This window comes from Chanodichthys erythropterus, chromosome 14, assembly GCF_024489055.1.
Source record: "Chanodichthys erythropterus isolate Z2021 chromosome 14, ASM2448905v1, whole genome shotgun sequence".
Taxonomy (NCBI): domain Eukaryota; kingdom Metazoa; phylum Chordata; class Actinopteri; order Cypriniformes; family Xenocyprididae; genus Chanodichthys; species Chanodichthys erythropterus.
In genome coordinates, this window is record NC_090234.1 from 4,490,014 (window position 1) to 4,516,191 (window position 26,178).

Here is a 26,178-nt window from a genome sequence, read left to right on the forward strand (position 1 = left end):
CAACCGGACCTGGTTCCCAGAAGCCTCACTCCTCGCGACAGCCCCTCCCTGGCCCACCCCTCTGAGGAAAGACCTTCTTTCTCAGAGACGGGGCACTCTTTGGCACCCGCGTCCAGACCTCTGGAAACTCCATGTCTGGTCCCTTGGACGGGATGCAGAGGTTCTAGGTGACTTACCCCCTGAGGTACTTAACACCATCACTTCAGCATGTGCACTGTCTACGAGATGTGCTTACACCTCGAAGTGGAACCTGTTCGTCGAGTGGTGCTCTTCTCGCCGAGAAGACCCCCGAAGATGCTCGATCAGAGTCGTGCTTTCCTTCTTGCAGCAAGGGTTTGAGCGTAGGCTGTCCCCCTCCACCCTCAAAGTCCATACTGCTGCTATATCCGCTTACCATGACCACATAGATGGCAAATCTGTTGGTCAGCACGACCTGGTCATCAGGTTCCTTAGGGGGGCAAGACGGTTAAATCCTCCTCGTCCCCCCTCCATACCCTCTTGGGACCTCACTCTGGTGCTGAGAGCACTTCAGATTGCTCCCTTTGAGCCTTTGCTGTCAGCAGACTTAAAGATTCTGTCTATGAAGACTTTGCTGCTGGTGGCATTGGCCTCCGTCAAGAGGGTAGGGGACCTGCAGTCATTTTCGGTCGACGAATCGTGCCTGGAGTTCGGGCCGGGTGATAGCCACATGGTACTAAGACCCCGGCCTGGCTATGTGCCCAAGGTTCCTACCACTCCCTTCAGGGACCAGGTGGTGAGCCTGCAAGCGCTGCCCTCGGAGGAGGCAGACCCAGCCCTGGCTTTACTCTGTCCAGTTTGCGCCTTGCGACTGTACATAGACAGAACCCAAAGCCTCAGGACCTCAGACCAGCTCTTTGTCTGTTATGGAGGCCAGCAGAAGGGAAAGGCTGTCTCCAAGCAGAGGATGGCCCACTGGATAGTGGATGCCATCGCCCTGGCTTACCAAGCTCAGGGCGTGCCCTGCCCGCTCAGGTTGCATGCTCACTCCACGAGAGGTGTCGCATCCTCCTGGGCGCTGGCTCGTGGCGCCTCGCTGACAGACATTTGTAGAGCTGCGGGCTGGGCGACACTTAACACGTTCGCTAGATACTATAGCCTTCGTGTCGAGCCGGTCTCCTCCCCTGTTCTCGCCACAGGTCAGAGGCACGGAGAGGCCCCGGCTTAGTGTCAGCTTTCTGCGCTACATGCGCTTCTTTTCTCCAGAGAGTCCCTACAAGGCAGACCCTGTCGAGTCCTCCGATATCCCTTCGGCAGCCGATGTGGCGGAGCGTCTGGCGCCAGGCCTATACTCCGTTGTATCCTTGAGAACCGGGTTTAGGCTGGGTTCCATATGTGTGACCCTACGGGGATCCCATATGGTTGGTTCCACAGTTGCTCCTAAACGAAGCCCGTGTCTTTCCCTCTGGGAGAACCTACCCTTCATCGGGTTGGAGTCACCCCAGCTCTTCCATATGTAGCACAGCCCTACAGGATTAGTCCATATGTACTTCTCCACATAACTCCTTCGGGGAAGGATGTGGCTTCCGCAGCGTTCCTTTTCCAGCGAAAGGGTACGCTTTCCCAGCGTTATCCAATAGTCTCACTGAATGGGTTTTGAGGAACAGCAGTGATAGACTCTCTCTGTGTTAGCCCTGTCCCACCATCCTCAGGCAAGGGGGTTCAGGTGGCTTACAACAGAGCGCTGGAAGGGGGCAGCTCCTGTGGCGCTTTGGTAGGGATTCCTATTCGTCGGTCTGTCCGATGTACGTCGAACGTGACCGACTGAATGGGAACGTCTCGGTTACAAAGGTAACCCTCGTTCCCTGAAGGAGGGAACGGAGACATACGTCCCGTCGCCACAGTCACTGTACCCCGCTGATGCTGCCGCCTATCCGGTTTGGCTCCTCAGCGAAAACCTGAAGATGCAACGCACCTGCTGCTCATTATATACCCGCGCTGCGAGGCGAGCAGCTGATGCATATGATTGCATGCCAATGTGCATTGGCTCGTTTAGTTACACTCGAAGTAGATTGGCCTCTCTAGCGAGATTCCTATTCGTCGGTCTGTCCGACGTACGTCTCCGTTCCCTCCTTCAGGGAACGAGGGTTACCTTTGTAACCGAGACGTTATTGCTTCTGAAGCTGGTTCTACAAGCTATTGAATCATAGGGTGTACTTAGTTTTTCCAAACATGGCTTCTCCATTTTTTTTCCCTGTATTTTTGTTAAATAGTTAATCTGAGGTTGTATTTACCTAATTTTAAGACCTGCTAAAGACCAGATGAACATATTAGTACATGGACCCCCTGAAGAAATGTTGTGGGACCCCAGTTGACAACAAATATACTCCGCATCCAGGCTAGGGATATGTGCATTTTGGTGACTTTGACCACACAAGTGATCTTCACTAAAATTGGCTCAGATCATTGCTTAGGATTGATTCAGTTTATTTAGAGGTCTGTGTTTTTAAGTGTTTGAATATTTTGCCCCTGTAGATGAGCTGTAGCTGAGTATAAACATAAATATTAAAGGATTAGTTCACTTTCAAATGAAAATTACTCCAAGCTTTAATCACCCTCGAGCCATCCTAGGTGTATATGACTTTCTTCTTTCTGATGAACACAATCAGATAAATATTAATAAATATCCTGACACATCCAAGCTTTATAATGGCAATACGCATTACCAAACGAGTATGAGCTGAAGAAAGTGTCTCCATCCATCATAAACATATTCTACACAGCTCTGGGGGGTTAATAAAGGCCTTCTGAAGCGAATCGATGTGTTTGTGTAAGAAAATTATCCATTTTTAACAAGTTAGGAAGTAAAATATCTAGCTTCTGCCAGACCGCCTTCAGTATTCAAGTTATGAAGAAAGTGTAAACTGGTGTTGCATCAGTTACACTTTTTCCATAAGTTTAATACAGAAGGCGTAGGGCATACGCTTTTTGAACTGCAAGAATTTTACACTTTCTTCGTAAGTAGAATATGGAAGGCGGTCTTGCAAAAGCTAGATTACTTCATAACTTGTTAAATATGGATATTTTTTGTACACAAATGCATCGCTTTGCTTAACATAACAATTTTAAGTTGAATATAAAAAAAATTATAAATACACATCTAAATTAAATGACTGAACAAAAAGTGAATAAAAGAAGTAATGTTGGAAAGACTGGGAAAAATAGGGATAAACTCATAAAAATCTGTCAATGACTTGCTGATGTGCACAAAAACCAGCCATGTATTGGGCATTTTTGGTTGGCCATCATGTGGTCCCATGCCATCTTCGTCCTCCTCCTCCACCACCTCTTCATCTTCCTCCCTGTTAAGTAAGGGCACTCTCATCTGCACCGCAATGTTGTGCAACCTAGCCGTTACTATTATTACTGCACAGCACTTTTGTGGAGCAAACAGAAGACCACTGCTGGACTGGTAAATAGCCTGAAAGCGCAGCTTCCACCTCCCTATTGTGCGTTCCACAATACTTCGTGCAACACGGTGTGCTTCGTTGAAATCAGTGTCCCTGTTATTAGCCTCAGGGGTGAAGAGATATCGCCTCAGTGGGTAAACACTGTCCCCAAGCAGCCTCCATTTGTGCCTCCTGACCCACAGATGAATTGGTGAACATGAAGGAGTCGTGTGTGCTTCCGGGCCACCTTGCCAGAATGTCTGTGATCAAACCCTTAAGGTCACAGATCACCTGGCAATTGACAGCTGCATAACCTTTGCGGCATATACAGTATGTACATGGCCATCCACAGAAGTGTAAGGTTTGGGATCAAGGTACCATGGATCACTCCGATGACCTGTGGGATGTGATGATGCGTTAAAAAAATACTGTTGTATTTCTGTGATGTCCTGTCTTGATGCTGGAAATTTAATGTGTTCCACAGCAAGTGGAAGTAATGCATTGGGGACAGCTTGAACTGCTCTTGACACTGATGCCTTACTTAGTCCAAGCCCATCTCCAAGTACCTGGAGAAAACTGCCTGTTGCATAAAATCTCAAGGTGGCTAAGAGTTGGACTTCAGGGGACAAGGCAAATTTTCTCCTGGTGGCACACATCAGCAGAGGTCCAATGCTATTCATCAGTTGGGCTATTTGTCCCCTTGGCAGACAATATCTCCCAATTATAGCCATGCCATCAAGGATATCCCAGGGTTTTGATGCTGTCTGATGAAGGCATTTAAAGTCACTAATCTACTTTGTGATCGTCTTTGTCATTCTCTTTCTCTGAGCTTTATTACTTTGGGTTATTCAGATCCCCAGGACCTGCAAAAGACATTGTACAGTCATACAAATAGAACAAACTACAACTACAACTACAACTACAAATAGAAAACATTTCACATTGCACAAGAAATGACAGAAACGTAATCAATCCGCATTGAACAATAATCACATTACCTGACTCTTCTGGCAAGATAATTGGCACAGCCTTGGAAACTTCATCTCCTCTAGTGCAAGTCTCCTCTCTTCTAATGCCAGCTTGGCCTTCTTGAGCTCAATGAGCTGCTGTTGAAAATTGTCATCCCTCTCATTGGCTTCTTTAAGGCATTCTCTAATGTCTTTCAAGATATCTAGTATCTCCCTCTCCAGCTGAAATAAGTCCTGACTACAAGTACACACATTATGAAACTGCTGAGGTGTTGTGGCTGCAGTCTGGACAACCGAAGATGAAGGCTGAGGCCTGGGAGGGTTGTTTGGAGGACTAGGAGATGATATGTGCTGGGAGATGGCAGGTGAAACTGATAGTTCCTCTGAACATGAAGGACCTGGCTCAGGCTCCCTACTCCTCCATGGATGTCAATACCACCACTAATGCCATCTGAAGCACTTGTGCCAAGAATTGACAAGGCCTTCTCTTCCTCTACTGTGTGAAGGGGGGACTCATTGATCACACCACCTGTTTTATTAATTGCAGTCCTCTGCAGTGCCCTCTTCCTTTTTGCCAGACTTGCAAAATCCTTCTTGTGGACCTCTTTGCCTGATCTTTTAACCACCCTGGTTGCTGTTAATTTGGTACCAATGTCCTCCCAGATGTTTTTTTGTTTCCCCTTATTTGTATGGTATCCTTTAAATCTGGTGAAAATAACATCTGTATTCTGCTCCACCTCCTCTAGAAGGACATTTATTTCATCTTTTTGAAAGGTATCTTTTCTTGTTTTTTTTTGTTTTTTTTTTTTTTGTTCAGCCATTTTGTCAGTGCCTCAGCCTGTAGGTGTTTTATATAGGCATGTCTTGATTGCTAATCCACATCAGATGACAATTATTAGGTGAAAGGTTCAGGATACTGTTCCATATAAGGTTATATTTCAGCACATTGCAAATGGACAGCAACTCTTAGGTAGCACTTAGAATGCGTTCCCGTGTGTTCATGTTAAGTGCATTTTTGGGAAACGCACGAGGAATTAAGGCAAGTGTTCTTAACCTTCCACATAGAGAGTGCTCATACTAGCTAAGATATATCATTATTGGGAAACCCGGCCCTCGTCATTCTAACGAGTAAACTCACTTTCAAATTTGACTGGAATTTTCACATTTTGAAAATGGAATGCTCACTTTTCACCATCCAATCATTTCCAGATGCATAAAATAAAGTCCCTACATATTTTTTTGTTGGTTTGTTTTGTTCTCTCATTGAATTTAATTATGGAAATGTCACATTACCTAAGTAAAATGGGTTGTGAATTCTGTTTAACTTGAAAATTGATGTAACTGTTTTGTCCAGGTGCATTATCAAGTATGGAGAAGTCAGTTGAAGTATTTCTGGGTGGTTGTGGTTGGATATTCAATGCTAGTTTTGATCCTGATCTACGTGTATCAGTTTAAAAGTGTCTGTAAACTGTTCCAACAGATTTTAGGCATAACAGAGGAAAGGTAAGAACTGCTATGAAGATAATCATTTCTTATTCATTTTTGGTGGCATTTTTGCCCCAAAGCCCTGTTAATGTTCATAAATGAGTTTGCTGATAGCATATACATATGATTATGAGACAGCTTTTACACATGAAATCCATGTGTTCGCTCTGTCAGGTTGCGAGATCTTGGGCTGGAACAGTTTGACACCGTTGAACTATTTGCACGAATCTTACGCCCAGCTTTCTTCCTTCTGGCCTGCATTCTTCAGCTGCATTATTTCAACTGTGACTTCCTCTCTTTAACCGATCTTCAGACAGTTTCGACAAAGAACAGAACAAACAGGTGTATCAAAATACGCAGACACACATTGCACATTTGTATTTTGGACTCAATAAAGTTTGTGTGGAGTTTATATTCTGATTTTATATATATATATATATATATATAAAATATATCATACCACCATCAGAATAAAAACTCCACACAGATGCCTGCATACTCCATAGCTTCCATTCAAACGTTTCTTTTCATTTTATCTTCATTTTCCTATGTCAACCAGTTGCATCAGCACTGAACTGAACAAACAGCCTCTTATGTCTAATGCTCACTCACCTGCCTTTTACACTGAAAAACTGTATTCTTAAGAAATAGTTTTGTACAATTTTCCAAATAAGACAAAATTAATTTATTTGAGAAGCAACATTTCACAAGATATAAGACTAGTCTTTGGGAAAAAATGTGTATATGTATCTTTAATTTTAGTGTATTTTGCATTACTGCACTGGCACTATCTTGCATTACTGATTTTTTTTCCACCCACTTGAAACTGCCAATGCAGTAAGACAAAATCAAGAAATTTCTATCAATGACACATTCTTTGAAACAAAATTATATCTTATGATATTGTTTCAGAGAAGAAGATCTGAAGGAAAGACTGAAGGGGATTTTTGATATGTGAGTATTTCACCTCTTGAAGCAGCTTTAAATTGTTTTTTTTTTTTTTTTTTTTTTTTTACTTCATTAAAAATTATTGCTCATAAAGTTATTCCTCATCCTTCCTCTCCAAAGCACCATCATCTGTTGAGTGTTATAAGAATTACAAACTGTGACTTTGTTTCTTATTTACTGCAGTATAAAGAAAAACACGGAGAAACTCAAAAAATGGTGAGTGAGCTTCTTTTAGGTTTGCAGGACTTCAAGTGAGAGTTTATTAGTGAGCTATTCAAGTCACAGAAACAGACAGTGCTTTAAAGACACGTGCAGCACATTACAGGTTGCTTTATGTTACTATCACCCCCTTCACCTTCCAGAATTTATTGTTGTTCAAAAACATTTTGACCCAGGTGCACTTTCTCATATAACAACAGTAAAAGAAATGCCAAGTGGTGCTGTGCTACATTTTCTGTTCCCCAATTAATAAATCAAGTAACTGCATGCAATTGAACTGCATTGTTTCAAAATCACAACTCATTTCACCAGAGAGGTATACATGATTCTGTCTTTAGTATAGTGTGTTCTTTTCTCCGTTAAAGGCTGAAGGAAGGGCAGCTCCGTGGAAAATCTGCTGATCAAATGAATATTTCATCTTCCTCCTTGGACAAACATCAAGAAATAGAATTAGATGATGATGGTAAGTACAATTCCTACCTGAACAATTTGGTTAAAAAGAACCACACAAGTAATACATGCAACACATTCTGTCTGAGAAAGCTGTTATTTACTGGAAATCTTCTGCATTTTTTCCCTCCAACAACACTCAAAAAATAATGTGTTTGATGAGCACAATTAGTGTGGAAAATTTTGTAGAGAGTATAATTCAAACAAATGATGTTTTGCGAATCAAATTGAGCTAATTGAAGTTCTTTTTTAACAGAAACCTTATTGAAGTAAAGCTATGCACAAAGAAGACTGGGAGTGTAAAACCAAAATAGTCTTTATTTAAAACACACACACACACACACACACACTAAACTTACAGGAGAATAAATAGTAGAAACAAGAAAACTACTAGCCATACAAACTAGAACCCACCAGGAGCGACTAAAACTGCCTTCACATGCTATCGGAATTATCGTAAGTAGGAGAAATAAATGCACTCTCATGTCCACTGAGAAGCTCTGGAATAATTTTCATACCCAAGTTCCCGAGTTGGGCAGGTCATGAACATTAGTGAATGTGTGGTTGTCAGTAATTGGGATGTTAAATGTTATTTTGTTTATAATAAGATTTTGCCAATAAATAGGCAAGAGTAAACCTGGTGTCCTGCATGATTCATGCTCTTTCCAACAACAAAGCACTTCGAATCACGAATCACGAAGCGAATAAGACTTTAAACGCTTAACGCGAAGTCTTTCCAAACACAAAAACACATACAATAATATTTATATAAATTTCTCCCGATCCAGTTCTATGAAATCCTCTATCCAGTTTTAGTTTTGTACACTGAAAAGGATTAGGAGTAATGAAATTAATTTGTGTATTAATTGGGTGTAATGAAATTAAGTAAACTGAACAAGCAGAGGGAAAAATCCACAAGACAGGTTCTATAAGAGAAGAAAAAATTATGTAATGCAGTATATTGAAATAAGCAGAATGTGTGCATGTATTGTAGTGGATGCAGTGAACCAGTGGTTGGTGGTGGTGGACAGGGTGCATGAGTTGATCCTGCGTGCTGTTCTGTTGTTATGGAGATGTCAGGAGCTATGCTGGAGAATACTGGAGCTCCACAGCTTCAAACTAGTCTCAACAGGCATCATCTGGGTTTGCGTGCAGGAGGTAAGACATCAACCAGTGTACATCCTACACAAACCTTACGTTAGATTAGCTGGACATATCAGTCAACTTTGGCTAGCACCTATATTCTGTTACACACACTCTTACATGCTATGTGTATTTCAGGTATCGCTGATGAACTTTGTGTTTTTGGTGTTGTGGACATTTGCTCTGCCATATCCCACACTGCGGCCTTTGGCCTTCAATGTGTCTTCTGTTTGGGCCTGTGTGATGGTTGTGTGTAAAATGATGTACCAGCTAAAAAGTATCAAACCTTCCGAGTATTCTTCAAACTGCACTGTTGTAAGTATTATTTCTGTGACTGCTGCCTTAGAAACAAAATTTTAATACTATATTACTAATGCACCAGCAATTCTTACACACACACACAACTAAACCTAACTATCACAGGAAACTGTGCGCACTTTTACTTTCTCACAAAAAACATAATTTAGTATGTTTATAAATCCATTTACATTGTAGGTGATCTCAGGTTTATATTACATTGTGGGGACATTTGGTTATTGGACTTTTGTGTTTGTCTTGAATTGGCCATAGCGAAGACCATGTTTAAACATAAAGTGATTCATAAGTGTACTTGGTACCAGACTACCTTAGGCCACTACGGCGGCAACCCAAGGACATGCTGGTGGACACTGGGAGTGAGGGAGCCCGTCAAGCGGAAGGGGGCCTTTTGGATTTGGTTAACCTGTATGGTAAGGAAAGCACTCGGGTATGGGGGGAGCTCGGGGAAGCCATGGAGAAGGACTTTAGATGAGCTTCAAAGAGGTTCTAGAAAACCATCAAATGGTTTAGGTGGGAAAAGCATGGGTTGGTTCAGGCTGTGGTAAGTCAGGACGGGGACTTGATGACCTCACCTGGTGATGTAGTCTGGAGGTGGAAGCAACACTTTGAGGATCTTCTGAACCCAGAGGACATGCCTTCACAAGTTGAGGCAGGGTTGGATGACTCAGGGGGACCCTGGACGATTTTCCTGGCAGAAGTCTCTGAGGTAGTTTAAAAAGCTCAGAAGTGGCAAGGCGTTGGGGGAAGCTGAGATGCTGAAGGCCCTGGATGTAGTCAGGCTGTCTTGGTTGACACGCCTGTTCAACATCACATGGGAATTTGGGACATTGCCTGTTAATTGGCAGATGGATGTGGTGGTTTCCTTTTTTTTTTTTTTTTTTTTTTTTTTTTTAATAAGGGGGGCCAGAGGGTATGCTCCAATTATGGAGGAATCACACTCCTCAGCTTGCATGGGAAAGTCAATGCAAGAGTGCTGGAAAAGAGAATCTGTTCAATTGTCGAAACTTGTTTGGAGGAATAACAATGCAGGTTTTGTCCTGGACGTGGAACAGTGGATCAGCTTTTTACCCTGACAAGAACTTCAAAGGGGGCATGAGAGTTTGCTTATCCAATCTACATGTGTTTTGTGGATTTGGAGAAGGTTTATGACCATGTTCCTGGGATCGCTTGTGGGGGGCGCTTCAGGAGTATAGGGTACAGGGGATCTTTGGGTGGCATCTCTGCTTTTTGCAGATGATGTTGTCCTGTGGCTTTATCAGGCTGTCATCTTCTGCACCTCCAAATCCAAGGTCATGGTTCTCAGCTGGAAAAGGTGGATTTCCTGCTTTGGGTATGAGAGTGAGTTGCTTCCTTAAGTAAAGGAGTTTAAGTACCTCTGGGTCTTGTTCACGGGTGTGGGTAGGTCAGAGCATGATATAGACAGGTTTATAGGTGCGGCGGCAGAAGTAATGCAGTCATGTACTAAACGTTGTGGTAAAGAAAAAGCTAAACCTGAAGGCACCATCACTACTAAATAGAGGATTGAGTCCAGGTACAAGTCAATGCAAAGACAGTATTTTTCTAAAAATGGTCAATGAAGAGTGATTGGAGCTCAATTTAGCCTTTAAAGTGCAAAGACTGATGCATTTAATATTAAAATGTACAACATTTTCTTTATAGAGAATGCCCAGTATTCATTTCTGAATGCTGGTATTCATTTCTGGCTATTTGACTGGCATTGTTAGGGATAGACAGATCATTTTTCATGCACACAGTAACTATTCATATTCCTAATGTTGCCAAAAGTTTAATATGTGATCCATACAATTTTTGTCCTTTTAAATGTCCAAATTTTTATGTCCAAATTCTTTAACAGTCCAACTTTTCCAAAGGGCCTGTCATCATCTAATGAGAGTTGGACTGCTGGTAACACAGAAGAGCTATTGAGGAATTCAGTTCTGTATGTGGCACCAATAGATCCAGCGATGTGGGTCGGCGGACTGAGGAAGTGTGAGGATCGCATCCTGCCCTGTCTCTGGGTATTCTGCTAAACATTTTTAAAATAATAATGAATTACATTCCTTTTTTCTTTTATTGAATAAACCCCCCCCCCCAAAAAAACATTTATATTTCTCATCTAAATATCAGCCATATGCAATTTAAATACAGAATTTAAATCGGTTATGAATGGTGCTTATTGTTGATGTCAACTGAATTGTCTATATATGCATACAGAAGAATAATGTTTTTATTTATTGGTGATTCCAATAGAATCACCTGTTAATTTTAGGCCTCCTTGTGTTTGATGTGACTGTCCATCGCCACCAGCTGCATCACCGTCTTCAATATGGCCTTAAAGCAACATACTTCAGCACCATATTTCAGGGTGTGACACATCATTATCTGGACCAAGGCATTCTGCCCTCCCTCAAATATTTTGCTAACTATTTCTTCTACAAGTTTGGTTTGGAGGTACGTAAAGTTAGTATACAATACTTTAAAACTTTTACATAGCATACATTACATAATAGTTATGTTTGTGCCATGTAATGTCTTTTCATGTTGAAATTAGTTTTTGAATTACCTTAGTGTCTGCTCATTATTGTTCAATTCAAACATGCTATTAGAAATAATCATGTCTTGATTTTGCAGTGTAGACGCCTTCCTGGGTGAACATATTTAGTTGATCCTGGAACAATATTCCTGTCCGGAAATTTAGTTCTAACCATATCCTTGCCCCTAAACCTAACCTTTATACACTTTATACATTTTGTGTATTCTTTTCTATTCAAAAGTTTCTTTTTTTTATATTATGAATCTACTAGCTTGTTATTAGCCATGTAAATATATGCATTAAACATGATACAGTGAGATTTATAGGGTTAAGAGGACAACACAAGTTTCTTGTTAGTGTTCTTTTTTTATTAATTACAGAGCCCAATGTTTCTTGAAGTGAGAAACTTAATAAAAATGTTAGAAGAATGTTGTCTGTGGTATATTTTTGAATGGCACAATTATTGGCACAAATTTTGAGATAACCCACCGCAAATTCAGTCATTTTAGGCCTCAAAACTTGATTTAAACTTGACAGATTCAATATCAATAACTATTTTGAATTCAAATTTTATAGCAATATAATCATTCAGTATTTTATGTTCCAGCTTTTGCTGAGAATGCAAATCAAATGCTGATGGGGCTTCAAACTAGCATTATCTTTGAAATAAATCTACTACATTTTCCACTTTATTTTATTTATCAGGTTTGTTTTGTGGTAGCAGTAAATGTCATTGGCCAACGGATGGATATCTGTGCACTTCTGCACTCTTTTGCTCTAATGGCTGTTCTGGCACGTCGTCGTAGGAAGGCCATAGGAGAAGTGTGGCCAAAATACTGCTGCTTCATCGCAATTTTCATGGTGCTGCAGTACCTGCTGTGCATTGGCCTTCCACCAGCGCTCTGCATCGGTCAGTTACTCAACATTACTACTGCAATGTACACTTGTAAGAAAGGAATACATTTATTTGCAGGTCTGTTGCTGAGGAATTTAATGTTCAGGGAGTTAAATTTACACACAAATAAATGTACAATGTGACGGTATAAATAGCTGTTTCAAAACAAAAACATTAGGTTGGGTTATGGAAACATCATCTTATATTAACTAGTTCTTTGCATCATTTTAGCTAGTTTTCATTTTTTCTTACTGCTAAAAGTGTGAGAGGGTATTACGAATAAAAAAGCCAGACAACAGGACCTAGATGATATTATCACCCAGGAAAAACACCAAATAAACACACACATACACAAAAAAGGTCACAACATGAAGGACCCTGCTGTTTCGTTTTAGATTAGGAGACAGAGATTTGACTTCCAAACTCAATACAAGGATTATTTTACAAGAAATTAACCTTTATTCCATAGTAAACATTCTAAAAGAAATCTCTGATTCACGTTCATGTACTCTGTCTTGCCCTTGACTTTCATTCCCCTTCTCTTCAGTGTGTAACTCCACCTCTATAAACTCGTTTAAGTCTGTTCTATACTCTCACTACAGATCACAATGTCATCTTTGAACATCACTGTTCGTGGGGTTCCTGTCTGATCTCATCTGTCATCCTTTCCATCATCTTTGCAACCTAGAAAGGGCCGATCCTTGATGCAGTCTGTCATTCCTACTGCACACCTCTCACTGCCCTCATACATGCTGTACTTCTCTGCCACTCCTGAATTGCTCATTCAATACCAAACTTCTGTCAGACACTTTCCCTCCAATACACTCTTAACATACTCTTCCTTCAGGGTTACCCCTACACCATTTATCTTTCCATTCCCACCTTGGTAGAACAGTTTGAATGCACATCCAATGCTCCTGGCCTTACTCCCCTTCCATTGTGTTGCCTCTTGTATACACAGTATGTCTTTTATCTGTTTCAACATATCTCCATACCAGCTCTCTTCCTTTACCAGTAATAGTCCCCACATTTAATGTTCAGACTCTTACCTCTACATTCTTACCCTTCCTTTTTCTGCTGTCTCTTGACATGCCTTCTTCCTCTTCTTCTCCTCCTCCTCCTTTCTCCTTTGCCCAACAGTAGCATAGTTTCCACTGGCACCTTGCTGGTCAACAGTTCTGGTGGCGGTCGTTGATAACCCGTGCCTTGACTGATCTGGTATGGAAATCTGGTTTATGTTCAGCATTTAATTTGGCACAGGTTTTACACCTGATGACCTTCCTGACACAACCCTCCACATTTAATCTGAGCTTGGGACTGGCACCGAGAGAAAACTGGCTTGTGCAACACCAGTGGTAGTACAATGTAGAGAAAATTAGATTTAATGATAAAAAAATGTCTCTATTAATTAGCTGATGAGTCAAATCATGAGGAAGTACAAGAATAGGGCCAGGATCATTCTAGAATCAAAAGAATTTTTTTTTTTTTATAAAGCACAATATCCAAAAAGCATGTGTCCTAATGAAACACTTCCACTCTCTGCTAGATTATCCCTGGAGGAAGTCATCTCCGGCTTTGAGCTCTAATCTGATAAAGTGGCTGTATCTACCAGACTATGCCATGAGTCCCAACGCCACCTTCATCCTATGTGATTAACTTCATCACACCTCATTTAATTAGCTTTTCTTCCAAGAGAAATGTGTGTATCACTCTAATTTTCTCATGTCTTTTCGATCAGATGACTGCCTGCTGTTGTTGGTAGCGTCTCTGCAGTGGCAGGTCTTTGAGGATGAAAATCAGGCTTGCGTGAGACTCCTGGCAGGAGAGAATGTGGAGATCAGTCGAAATCTGGATCCTCAAGCCCTCAACCAGTACACTCCAGTCAACAACTACCTTCATTGCCGGTATTTGTTGGTTTTCAATTAGTGTACATTTTTCTCAACAAAACAATGTATATTAAACAATGTATATTTTCATTGGTCCTTAGCAAAGTATAAGATAATACAATTTTAAAAGCTTAATAAAACTTTTGTATGTGTTAATAATTCATTAGTTACAGTTGTTGACAATTGCTTACAATTTCTGAAAATGTGGCTTCTTTTCTCTACACACACATCACCTAAACATATTCACAGCATCCAGTACACAGGTTGAAAAAATTAAGATGGACTTGTTCAGACAAACCTTTGTTGTGCTTGCTCTTTCTGCATACAAACATAAAAAGCGATATTTTGCACAGACAATGCCAAAGAGTCATGCACACAAATAGAGGTTGAATAGTACTGTGTACATCATTGAGTTTGAGACACAGTGCTAATGAAGAATATATTATTTCTGTTTCACTACGGTTAATGCACTGAGCAGCCATATTGGGATTTGAAGTCAGGGTTGTTGCAGTTCCCCTGAGTTTCCAAATCACTATTCTGACTTGAGGAGGCATTCCAGTTAAAAGTTTCTACTGGGAACTAGGAATTTTCCACTTCAGAGGACAGATGGAATGCATCATTAATTCAACTCTATTCAAATGTTGTTTTTTGCATCATAACTATTTCATAATTAGCTGTAGGTGTTTTCACTAGCTGTAGTCTGTATTTATCAAGTTTGATGTTTGACTGTCTGCAGTTTATGTAGAACGAAATATGAATTTCTTTTCAAGTAATGTTAATAACATACCTTATTTTTTACCAGAAATCAAAAGCCATCATTGTAAAAATGCAAAAATACATTTGGTGCAAAGATGGGTAAACGGTGAAATTAAAGGAACATGGATGGTTATGTAAGACAGACAGTAAATGACAGGTGTCAAGAATAAAGACAAACAAGTAACCAGCGGAAGCATACAGAGTTTCACACTGACTGAATGGATGCTTAGAATGTGACTTTCATTTGTCCTTTTGTAGCTTAGCCTAGAACCTTCAACATGTAACATTACAAAAAGAAGAAGAAAAGAAAAAAAATCAGGGTTTTTTTTATCTGTTTCAACATATCTCCATACCAGCTCTCTTCCTTTACCAGTAATAGTGCCCACATTTAATGTTCAGACTCTTACCTCTACATTCTTACCCTTCCTTTTTCTGCTGTCTCTTGACATGCCTTCATGCCTACAAAAAGAAGAAGAAAAGAAAAAAAATCAGGGTTTTCAGTTTGTGAAAAATGTAATGCCATTTATTGCATTGCTTGAGCATAAACGCTAATGTAAATACATGCTGTGTTATATGTACAATGTTGTGATGTGTTATGCTTTTGTGTGTGTGCCTTCAGGTCGTACCTGGACATGGTGAAGCTGTTTGTGTTTAGTTATTTTTTCTGGCTGGTGCTATGCCTCATCTTCATCACTGGAACCACAAGAATTAACATCTTTTGTCTGGGTTATCTGGTGGCCTGTTTCTACTTCATGCTGTTTGGAGGCACATTACTGCTGCAGCCAGTGCAGTATGTGCTCAGACTGTGGGACTGTCTCATAGCGTACACCTGCGTGGTCATCAGCCTCAAGAACATGCTCTCAGTGAGTCTTCTGTCAAGCCCTGTGGGATGATACTGTGACCAAGAGAGTTTGACGAATGGTTTGACGAACCATGCTGTGCCACTTTGCCACATTTCACACAGGGAAATTCTGTCATTTCTACCATTTAAAGACAGTTTTTACAAGGTCAACACAGAGGATTCAGAAATGCAGTTTTTGATTACAAAGTTTTAGTAAATGCCATGCATAGATAAAACCAGATTAATGAATAGAAATAGTTTTATTAAATATCAGATACACTACAGAAGATGTAAAAAGTCTGCCCACCTTTAGGAACAGAAAGGCAAATGGAGAATAATTGGCGTAGCTGCTGTCCATAAAATAGTAGTCTTCGCTTCGACTTTGAAATAAATACGAACTATAGCAGCTGCATTTTGGACTAATTGTAGTCTAGAGGTCATGTATGCATGGACTTATGACTTATTGTGTTTGTTTGTTTGTGTGTGTGTGTGTGTGTGTGTGTGTGTGTGTGTGTGTGTGTGTGTGTGTGTGTGTGATCAGCTTGGCTCTTGTGCTTATCTGGAGAGTCTACAAAAGCACGGCTGTTGGCTCATTCAAGCTTTTAGCATGTTCTGCACCATCAAAGGCTACAAGTTACGTAAGTAAAAGTCCAAAAGTAAGTAAAGTTCATTTATATTTTCAAATCGTTCATAGGCTTTGTACACACTGCAAAGTTTTGGGAGTAATTCTGCTTTACATTGTGATCACATTAGCACCTCAACTGTACATACATTTTCAATAATTCAATGATTCATCATCAGTAATTCATTGCATATGTATAATAAATACAGGAACCACGATGGATGACAAAACTATACCAATGTATTGGCACTTCATGGCTGTTAATGAGAAACACAGATGCCAGTTTAACTTGTTTAGTTGTGTAAGCTATTGTTCCCAAAACTAACATTAGTTACTGGAGTCCTATTATTGTCTGGAAATGGTTTGAAAACTGTTGTTTGTGCTCATTAGTGTTGAGTGTTGAGCTAGTGTTTTTCATTGTTTTTTTTTCTTGTAAACTATAAAAAATAACCAAAGACTACTTACTATCCTTAAGTTCTAGCGACTTATAACCTTTACAAACAAGCAGTAATGAATCTCAATACAATATCATTACAATATAAGGTTCTGTGATTTATTTACTCTATTTATTTATTTATTTTTGCTGGCTATTGGTTTTGTGTGTATATATAGCACAGTATATATTAAAAAGTCATTTTCAGAAAGTTTAAATCTACATTAAATGTACTGCAGGTTAATACTGGAGATTTAATTTTCAAGAAGAGAAGAGATTCTGCAGCAGAGATTTCTAAAATCTTAAACTTAGCATAACGGGAAAGCAGTTGACCAGAGGCATTGCAGAGGTTCAGTGACAGACCTCAATCAGATTTGTGTTATATCATTAACATGTATGTGTTTGTATAGCCATGCCTGACAGTCAGTGTGAATTGCCGGAGGGTGAAGCTGGTATCGTCTGGGATGCGATCTGTTTCACTGTGCTGTTGGCTCAGAGGAGAGTCTTCCTCAGCTACTACTTCCTCTATGTCGTGTCTGACCTTCAGACTTCTAAGATCCTTGCTTCAAGGTGAGAAAGGAGCGTACAACATGGGTGTATTGACAACATCTAACCCTTCAACATATCACGTATTTTATCATTATCACAAACCCATTTTATCATTATCATATATCCATAAACATTATCATGTATTTCAAGTACACATAAAAATTATTGCAAAAAAAAAAGTCAAAAAGCAGTACCAAAGTAGTCCTACATATTAATAATTTAACATCTAGGGTTATTCTAGTATTTCTTTATCTTAAGAGGTGCGGAGTTGTTTGAAGCCAAAGTGAAGAAACAGGTGGCAGCAAGATTGGAGATGGAGCTAAAATCTGTGGAGATTCTAAAGAAACAGTATGGAGACTTTTTTGTTAATTATTAATGAAATATGTTAATATTTTATATTAGTGTAAATCTGGTTTCATTCTTGTCTCACAGAATGGAGAAAATCAAGTCAAAACAGAAGAATGCTCCTCATGAGCAAGATAAATCATCTGCTGTTCATCCTGAATCCTCACATGTCCCAAAGCGAAACGGTAGCCCATTTTATTTTAATATTATTTAGTTGTGATGAAATCCACATGTCAGTATGAACCATAAGATAATTTATCTTCTCACTGGTGCTTATTTAATCTGCCAGACCATATCACAATATCACCAAACTTCAGAATAAAATTTAATGAACATCATATAATAAAATTTCAGACTGTCCTCCAAAAAAAGAAAAGAAAATGACCCTATAGGTCATTTTTCAAGAACCTTATTACGACCTATATTTATGTTTTAAAGTCATGCACCCTCTAGCTGGCATAAAAATAATGACAGTGTCGTGTTACGTCTGTCGTCATGAAATGACATATGACTGTCCTTGCCAATCAAAATGCGTGTTCATTTAAATGCAATGTGTGGACTTTTTATACCATTTGTCATATTTCCATTTAGCAAAACTCATTTCTTTATTAACGACTACACCCACCCCACCCCACCCCTAAACCTACCCTTAGTGATTTATAGTGGATATACACTTTATGAGCACATGTGTTCCCTGGGATCAAACCCAAGATCACGTGATTGCATATTGTTATATATTGCAATTCTCTACCAATTGAGCTACGCGAAACCCAAAATATGACGCAGATAAAAGGGAACAATGCATTAAAATGAAAGTGTCCTGTTGTCGATAGGGGCGCAACTTTAGTAAACGTTCCTATGGGTCGTGTTTCAGGGAAGTGACAAACGACATATATAGGCGTATTGTTTGGAGGGCATGTTGTAAAATGTGACTGTGATCTCTTTAATGTGTAGAGCTTACTGAGATGTCTATGTGTGTGTGTGTGTGTATGTCTGATTGTATGTTCAGATGGGGACTGCGGCTATGATTTGTTTGAAACTGACAGTGAGGAAGAGGAAGAGGATGTGAAGGACAGGGCACAGGAAAACATTTTACCTAAGAAGAAAACTGCTTTTCAGGTACAGATAGAGAGAGAAATGCAAAACACAATTTATAGATATGAATTCATATACATTTAACACCATTATAGGGATTCTCACACATGGCACCAAAATATATTTTGTGTTTTGGTCACTCGTCACGTAAGGTAAGTGTGAGAGTGTCAGATGACTCTTTCATTGTTTAATTGCAGAGCACCAGGCAAAGAGTCTCACCTTGAGAGTAAAGACAATCCAGGAAGATTGTTAAATTCAAATGATATAAATTGAAGGGAGATTGTCATCTGACCAATCTGAAGGATTTGTGAGATATCTGTAACTTGTAGAGCCTCAAGCTGCTTTATCAACAAGCACAGCCACAGGAACATATTATATCAGGGGGTGGGGCTTGATGCTGCAGGGTGGTTCCGCAGTGGGGGATTCTGGTTCCTGCGGCCACAAGTGTAATAAACGTGTTGGAAATCGAATAGGAAGGACTGTCTCAGTTTATGTACTGATGGGGCCGCTAACATTTAATGTAAATTAGAAAATCATATACTAATAATATACAACAATTCCAAGGTCTCTGGAAAGATTTGGTTAAGTGATATTTATGTTCCACGTGCTTGAGTGAGCAGTCCAGTGGTGGTGACTTCTTCCACTGGTCATGCTGGGTACTTTTTTTTTTTTGTAGTGAGGGGGTGATCCTAAATCCATTATGTTTTGCACAGGTGTCTTTAAGTATCATCAACAATGTTAAAACATTTAATTGTAACTGCATGTGTGTATTAAATAATTAACTCATAAGAGCATATGTACAGTGGACCAATACAGAAGCAAATACAGCGACTGGTAATTTTCTTTTGCACCAACAGTTGGCATATGAGGCTTGGACAGCAGGCTCCAAGGCAGCTCTGAGAGACCATGAACGTCAAGAGCAAGAAGAGCAAGAAGAGCAAAGGAAAGCCAAAAGAAAATTGCACAGACAAGAGGGTACAGTTTCTGAATTATGTTTGCATGAAATACCAAGCTTGTGCTTGACTTGTGTAATTATTAATCACTTCCATAAGTCTATTAAGGTTCACTCTGTGACTTAAATATTCTGTCTAACCATCTGCTCATTTAATCTCATTCAGGAATTATTTGAGACAGTGCATACATTCAAAATCTCTTGATCTCTCTGATTTTTTATGTAAAACATATAGAAAAAATGTATATTACAGAATCTTCCTATCTTACAGTAAGTCTTAAGTTAATTACTAACAGATTGAGTTATGGACCTTTCTTGTGCTATTTAGAGTTTCGTAACAGAACTTTATATTAAGAAGAGGATCTATGACTTCCAGAAGCATCTTTTTAAGTTGCAAAGAATGACTGGAATTGTTCCTCAGGGGGTTTACAGTGCTCTGTCTGATCCAATACTGTAGCAGACGGTGGCATGGTTATACTTTTATCTCTAATAGTATCAATCTTGTAAGTAAAGATATTCATAAAGTCATTGCTGCTGTGCTGTTGGGAAATGTCTGAACTTGTTGAAGCTTTATTTCTTGGTAATTTAGCCACTGTATCAAATAAATACCTAGGGTTGTTTTTGTTTTCTTCTAAAAGAGTTGAATAGTAAGCAGATCTAGCAGTTTTTCAGGGCTTTCAGTAGGCAGAAACACTATCCTTCCATGCATTGCAAAATACCTCTAGTTTTGATTTCTTCCTGCAGGGGTGTCCAAACTCGGTCCTGAAGGGCCACTGTCCTGCAGAGTTTAGCTCCAGCTTGCCTCAACACACCTGCTGGGAAGTTTCTAGTATGCCTAGTAAGACCTTGGTTAGCTGGTTCAGCAGTGTTCATTTGGGGTTGGAGCTGAACTCTGCGGGACAGTGTACCTCCAGACACCCCTGGTCTATAGTTTCTGTTGCAAAATAAAGTATTTCTGAGCTATCAGGTATGCTGAGGAGTTGAGACAAATCATGACTGTTATTTATAAAGCAATCTTTAGTGGTAGAAGTGATAGTTCTACCATATTTGTTACAAGGAGTTAGTTTTGCAGCTTTGGCTAAATGGAGCTGTTGCGTTGCACTGATGCAGACAACATCATCAACATCGATTCCATGTGAAAATATTAAATCTAAAGTATGATTATGACTATGAATGGGTCCTGACACATATTGTCTAACTCCAGTAGAATTTAACATTAAGTATTAATAGACAAAACATATTACTTTCGATTTAAATAACTTTAGTATTTGTATCAATACTAGGTGCATGCTGGTGAGACTTTTAAAAGTATAAGGCCATCCTCACCACCTAATAAATTTATATTATTAAATAAAACAATCTACTTTAAATAATATAGGAGATTTAAGGTGTGCCTTTAACCCTATTTTACCCAAGTGGTTTTCATTGTTATATCGTAGCCATGGAGAAAGAGGAGTCTGATGAGGAGCAGCAAGAGGAGTTCAGTCAGAATGAAGAGGAAGAAAAAGGTAAACCTGCTGACAAATATAACATCCTTCTATATTAATGACAGACCACAAAGGGGGACTTGTCTTTTCTTTTACTAAACACTAACCACAGCACCTGAGTTAACACATCTGAGGTGCAACACCTCAACTCCCATTTGCAAATGCTCACCCAGATTCAACCAATCAGAATATAAAGAGATTACTGTTCAAAATGGGTAAACTTCTAAATCACTCTTGTATAACATATTAACACCGTAATCACAATGTCAATGCCATGATGCTATTACAGTAAATGTCATGACATCTCTTGCCTCCTCAAGGCACAGAGAAATTTGAGTTTAATTTACACACAATATTAAGTTAATATAATGATCAATATTATTATGTCAACAGAACTCAGATTATACAAGTTCACACATTTAATTGTTTTCTTTAAACATTTCCTCTCATTTTCTTGTAGAGCACATATTTAGGCGAATACTTGACACTGTGAAGTTTCTCTGGGTTTTCCTGCTCCGTCTTACTGAAGATGTAATATCAGGTCTGAAGTCTCTCTGTAAAGACAGCTTGAACATCTCTAAGGTGCTTCGCCTTGAGAAAACTCTGCTGAGCATACAACAGAACAAGGTGATGTCGATGTTCTGCCAGTTATGTTTTACTCCATTGCCTGTCTGCACTGAAATAGATGATTATTCAGATGATGATTATAGTACAGGGTTATCGCCGTTATTTCCCAATCTATGGAATATTGCTGAACATGGGATACTTCAGTGACTTTAAACTGAGATGAAATGGAATATCTATAATATGAAATGGAATGTCAAGTTGAAGTCACTAGATTTTGGATCAGAACCCCACTGTGAAGCGGCTAGAATTTTTGGTTTATCATTTATTTTGTAAAATATTTTAAGTTAAAATGGCACTTCTCACTGTTTAGGGCAGGGATGTCAATCATGACAGTATTCATCAATTCTACAAAAACTGGCTCTCCAGACAAGACACAGAGGCATCATTGGACAAGTCCAAAGAGGATATACAGGAAATAATCTCCACACCTCCAGCCATGAGCAGATATCCATGTGGCTATGTCAAACTCAACAGTTTCCACTCATGGGGCAGCAGTCTTTCCAGGTATGCTAATAACATTATACATGTATAAGTATGGCATTGAAAAGACAGGTAAAATTACATTTTTGTATAGTGCTTACAGAATCTTGTGACCTCAGGATGAATATATTGAGGTAGAAAACATTGAATTGAGGGAAAGATTTCCTGGATTTACTTTTAATTTTGTTCCCCCTATAGAGACAAATCTTGGTTGAGATGTTTTTATTTAAAACTAAACTGAATTGAGTAAATTCAACTAATCTTTGATATGTCCATATAACTTGATTCAGCCAGTTCATCCTACATGATATGTTTGAGTAGAGAAATGTAGAACCACTGTCCATGACTGAATCAAGTTCAGCCAAAGAGTTACTCTTATCATATTTTTATCATGTTGAATTTACATTTGTATATGTTTTTTTTTTTTTTTTTTCAGCTGCCAGACTGACGACACTCCTCTAGTAACACGCCAGCCAACTCAGGAGGACTTGGATCCCCTGGATCTTACACAAATGGATGATGTCCAGCAGTGCAAAAATGGAGATGTCCCGATAGAGTAAATATCAGAGTTTCTACTTTTTTCACTATCACAACAAAATAGCCACTTTCTGTGCCTGGTTTAGCTTTTGCTTTTTATAACTTTAACATGATGCTGTACAATAACTTTCTATTAGCACGCACTTATACAAGAGCATGTAATTTCTGTTGTTGATTAATTTTATTCCTGATTCAGAAATCCTGAGTACAATGAAGAGCTGAAGGATCATGATGAAGGATTTGAAATGGTAACAGATGAATGGACAAATGAAGAAAATACACCTAACGTTGTGTTGCCAGAATTCCCCGGACTGAATCATCTGCATGAGGCAAAAAATGAAGAGATCCAAGAGTCCAGAATGCTCAATCAAGAGACCAGAGCACTTACTGCCAGTGAATTGCTGCTTAACAAGTGAGATAGACACACACACACACACACACACACACTCACTCACTCACTCATACACGTCTATATTTCTAACAGGGTCTATCACTCTACACTGGCCAAGAGGGGACCAGTGTTTCTGGTCATTTTGAAGAAACAAAAATGACATACAAAATGTTCTTTTAAGGTCTTTTTTAATAATAAAACTTCAAATAAGCATTTTTTATTTATTTATTTATTTTAAAAATAGTCCCTGACCGTGAACAGCAGCAGAAGTTACATTATTATGCCATTAGATGATGGCAAAGAATGTCTTTATGAGTGTGTCAGTCAGTAGCGAAGACTTTTACATTGAAAAGACTGAATTGTTGTGAACACAGAACAAGACGCAACTGACAAATGCTTTGACTAGTGCTGTCAGTCACGGGAAAACCCCTTAACTGTTAAAAGGACAAGATAATACATCAGACATTTAAACAGTTTTTTTATTATGAATGTAGGACTGACCTGTGTTCCATTAAAACCCATTAATGACATATTACTTAACAATTAGTTAATAGTCATGTGCCTCAACAAGTAAAGTCATAACATATACATAATACATTTACAAATTATTAGTTAATGATTAATTAAAGCAGACACCTGGAAGTTGAAGTACATGGCTTCAACCCATTGTGGTAGTTAACATATTAACTTACACTTTTTAGTTAATAAAGGAATTAATACATTATAACACATTTAATTAATAACAATTCATATATTACTTAACCTATTAATCAGATAGACTCTTTATTAGTTGCTGATGCAGTAATCATTAATTAACGGTTTAGTTCTTCGTGACTCATACATTAACACATGATTATCTGTGCATTAGTTAAGCATGAATTAATGCATATTAGTGCACCAGTTCTGTAAAGTGTTACCGATTATTTTGCTTGTTTTAAGGAAAAACTCACTTAATTTTGACTATTTTTTTTCTGAAAACAAGACAATAATTTTTACTTGTCTAGAAAATGCTTCTTGATTTAAGAATTTTTAGATATTTGGACTAGAAACAAGACAAAAAAAATGTAAGTAAGAAGCATTTTTTGCAGTGCAGGTGGCTACTTTTAAATAGCTTGCATACTTGTTTAAATGTGCACAACTTAAAGAGGAAAGAACTTTCATTTTTGAGTTTGCTATTACTGTCAGCCAGCAATAGCTAACAATTAAAGTATATGTATTAATATGCTATTTTTTTTAAGTAAAATCATTCATCCTTCCGCTATTAAAATAGTCCCTGACATCTAAAATGTGCAGTTCTGCAGGTATGCAGAACCACTGCATCAGTTCATAAAGACACACCAGGCACACACTTTAAATATGTGGGGTTTTCAGAAGGCCGTTTTCTAATTTCTCTGTTTTCACTTCCTTCATACAGAATATTTGATATTCCAGAGATTGAAAATTCTGAGAGGTTCTACTCTTCATTACCATGTGGTGTGCGTCTCATCTTTGCTCTCTACCATTTGATGGAGTCTCAGTCAGAGATGTTCTGTTACTTTGTGATTATCTTAAATCACATGGTCTCTGCCTCTCTGCTAACACTCTTCCTGCCCATCCTCATCTTCCTGTGGGCCATGCTGTCAGTGCCACGACCAACCAAGCGCTTCTGGATGACAGCTATCATCTACACTCAGGTCAGCATCTTCCCAACCGCTGCAGCTGATGTTAAATAATAATCATTGTTAATAATCATTTGTTCCACATTTAGAATTTGGGTGCATCTGGAGATATATGCCTGGCTTAAGGCTTAAGCCTAGTCCCAGACTAAAATGCATGTTTGAGCTTTCTTAATTTACACCGAAAGCAGTGCATTGTTTTGTCTCAAGATGCACACCAGTTTTTTTTTTCTTTTTTCCTGAGGCACATTTATAAATGCTACTTAAATGTCTTAATTGATAGAATTAACTTGATATAGCTGAATTAATATTACAATAAATTAATCTGTTCGTCCAGAAAACAATCAGTATTGATCGTCTATCAACTCACAGAAAGAATGTTTTTTTGTGGCCACCGAAAAAATCTCCCTTTCTCGCGTGTAGCTGTGATTACAATCGTTAAAAAGCACCTTGTTAACAAGAAGTCTGCAGCTTATACTAAACCTCTGTTTAGTTAGTTAAATGTACAATACTTGCAATGCCTTAGCCATTGAACGAGCGTTTGGAGTCTCAGGAGAAAGTCTTGATGGTTCAGTAGTTCGATAGTGCTGAATTTGTTATTGAATTAATTTCTTCCGTGTTGACTGAAGAAATGATGATGAACTTGTGATGTTAGCCTGACTCGGTTATGATTGAGGAAGTTACTATTGTTGTAACTCGAGTCCCCTCCGGCTGCACATCAGGGCAAAGGTCCAGTCATTTCCACAGGAACAGTAACCCGAAGCAAAACAGAAGAGAGGGAATCCTCACTGGGACAGTGGCCTTTAACTTCTGTAGAGGTCACTTTTAACAGAAAAACACAAAAGAACCACAAAAGTTTTTTTAGGTGGCAACAGCTGTAACACTGGAGCAGAGAACATAGACCTGAAATGTTCAAAACTGTCCTGCCATCTTTTTCTCCTTTCTTCATCTCTTTCTACTCAGCTCACAGTTGTGGTGAAGTACTTTTTCCAGTTTGGCTTCTTCCCATGGACTACATCAGCCTATCGTGGCATTAATGCGGAGCGTGCGTTTGCAGTACCCAACATAGTTGGAGTTGAGAAGAAAGATGGCTACGTCCTGGTAGACCTCATCCAGTTAATTGCTCTGTTCTTCCATCGCTCCATCCTTAAGGTAC

At 39.1% G+C, this 26,178-nt stretch overlaps 1 protein-coding gene across 1 annotated transcript in view; it reads left to right on the forward strand.

Annotated features, from left to right (window-relative positions):
* si:dkey-11f4.7 (piezo-type mechanosensitive ion channel component 2) overlaps nucleotides 1-26,178 on the forward strand; it is an 85,838-nt gene that overhangs the window by 49,210 nt on the left and 10,450 nt on the right. Inside the window, 26 exon segments of the mRNA XM_067410212.1 lie at nucleotides 5,730-5,878; nucleotides 6,035-6,202; nucleotides 6,773-6,814; nucleotides 6,992-7,024; nucleotides 7,393-7,490; nucleotides 8,472-8,635; nucleotides 8,759-8,935; nucleotides 10,810-10,956; nucleotides 11,189-11,389; nucleotides 12,177-12,381; nucleotides 13,913-14,014; nucleotides 14,105-14,270; nucleotides 15,628-15,871; nucleotides 16,391-16,487; nucleotides 17,315-17,474; nucleotides 17,712-17,801; nucleotides 17,886-17,983; nucleotides 18,808-18,917; nucleotides 19,751-19,868; nucleotides 21,285-21,353; nucleotides 21,793-21,959; nucleotides 22,270-22,463; nucleotides 22,876-22,995; nucleotides 23,173-23,388; nucleotides 24,782-25,040; nucleotides 25,986-26,174. Of these exon segments, the coding sequence (XP_067266313.1) occupies nucleotides 5,730-5,878; nucleotides 6,035-6,202; nucleotides 6,773-6,814; nucleotides 6,992-7,024; nucleotides 7,393-7,490; nucleotides 8,472-8,635; nucleotides 8,759-8,935; nucleotides 10,810-10,956; nucleotides 11,189-11,389; nucleotides 12,177-12,381; nucleotides 13,913-14,014; nucleotides 14,105-14,270; nucleotides 15,628-15,871; nucleotides 16,391-16,487; nucleotides 17,315-17,474; nucleotides 17,712-17,801; nucleotides 17,886-17,983; nucleotides 18,808-18,917; nucleotides 19,751-19,868; nucleotides 21,285-21,353; nucleotides 21,793-21,959; nucleotides 22,270-22,463; nucleotides 22,876-22,995; nucleotides 23,173-23,388; nucleotides 24,782-25,040; nucleotides 25,986-26,174 (3,783 nt within the window).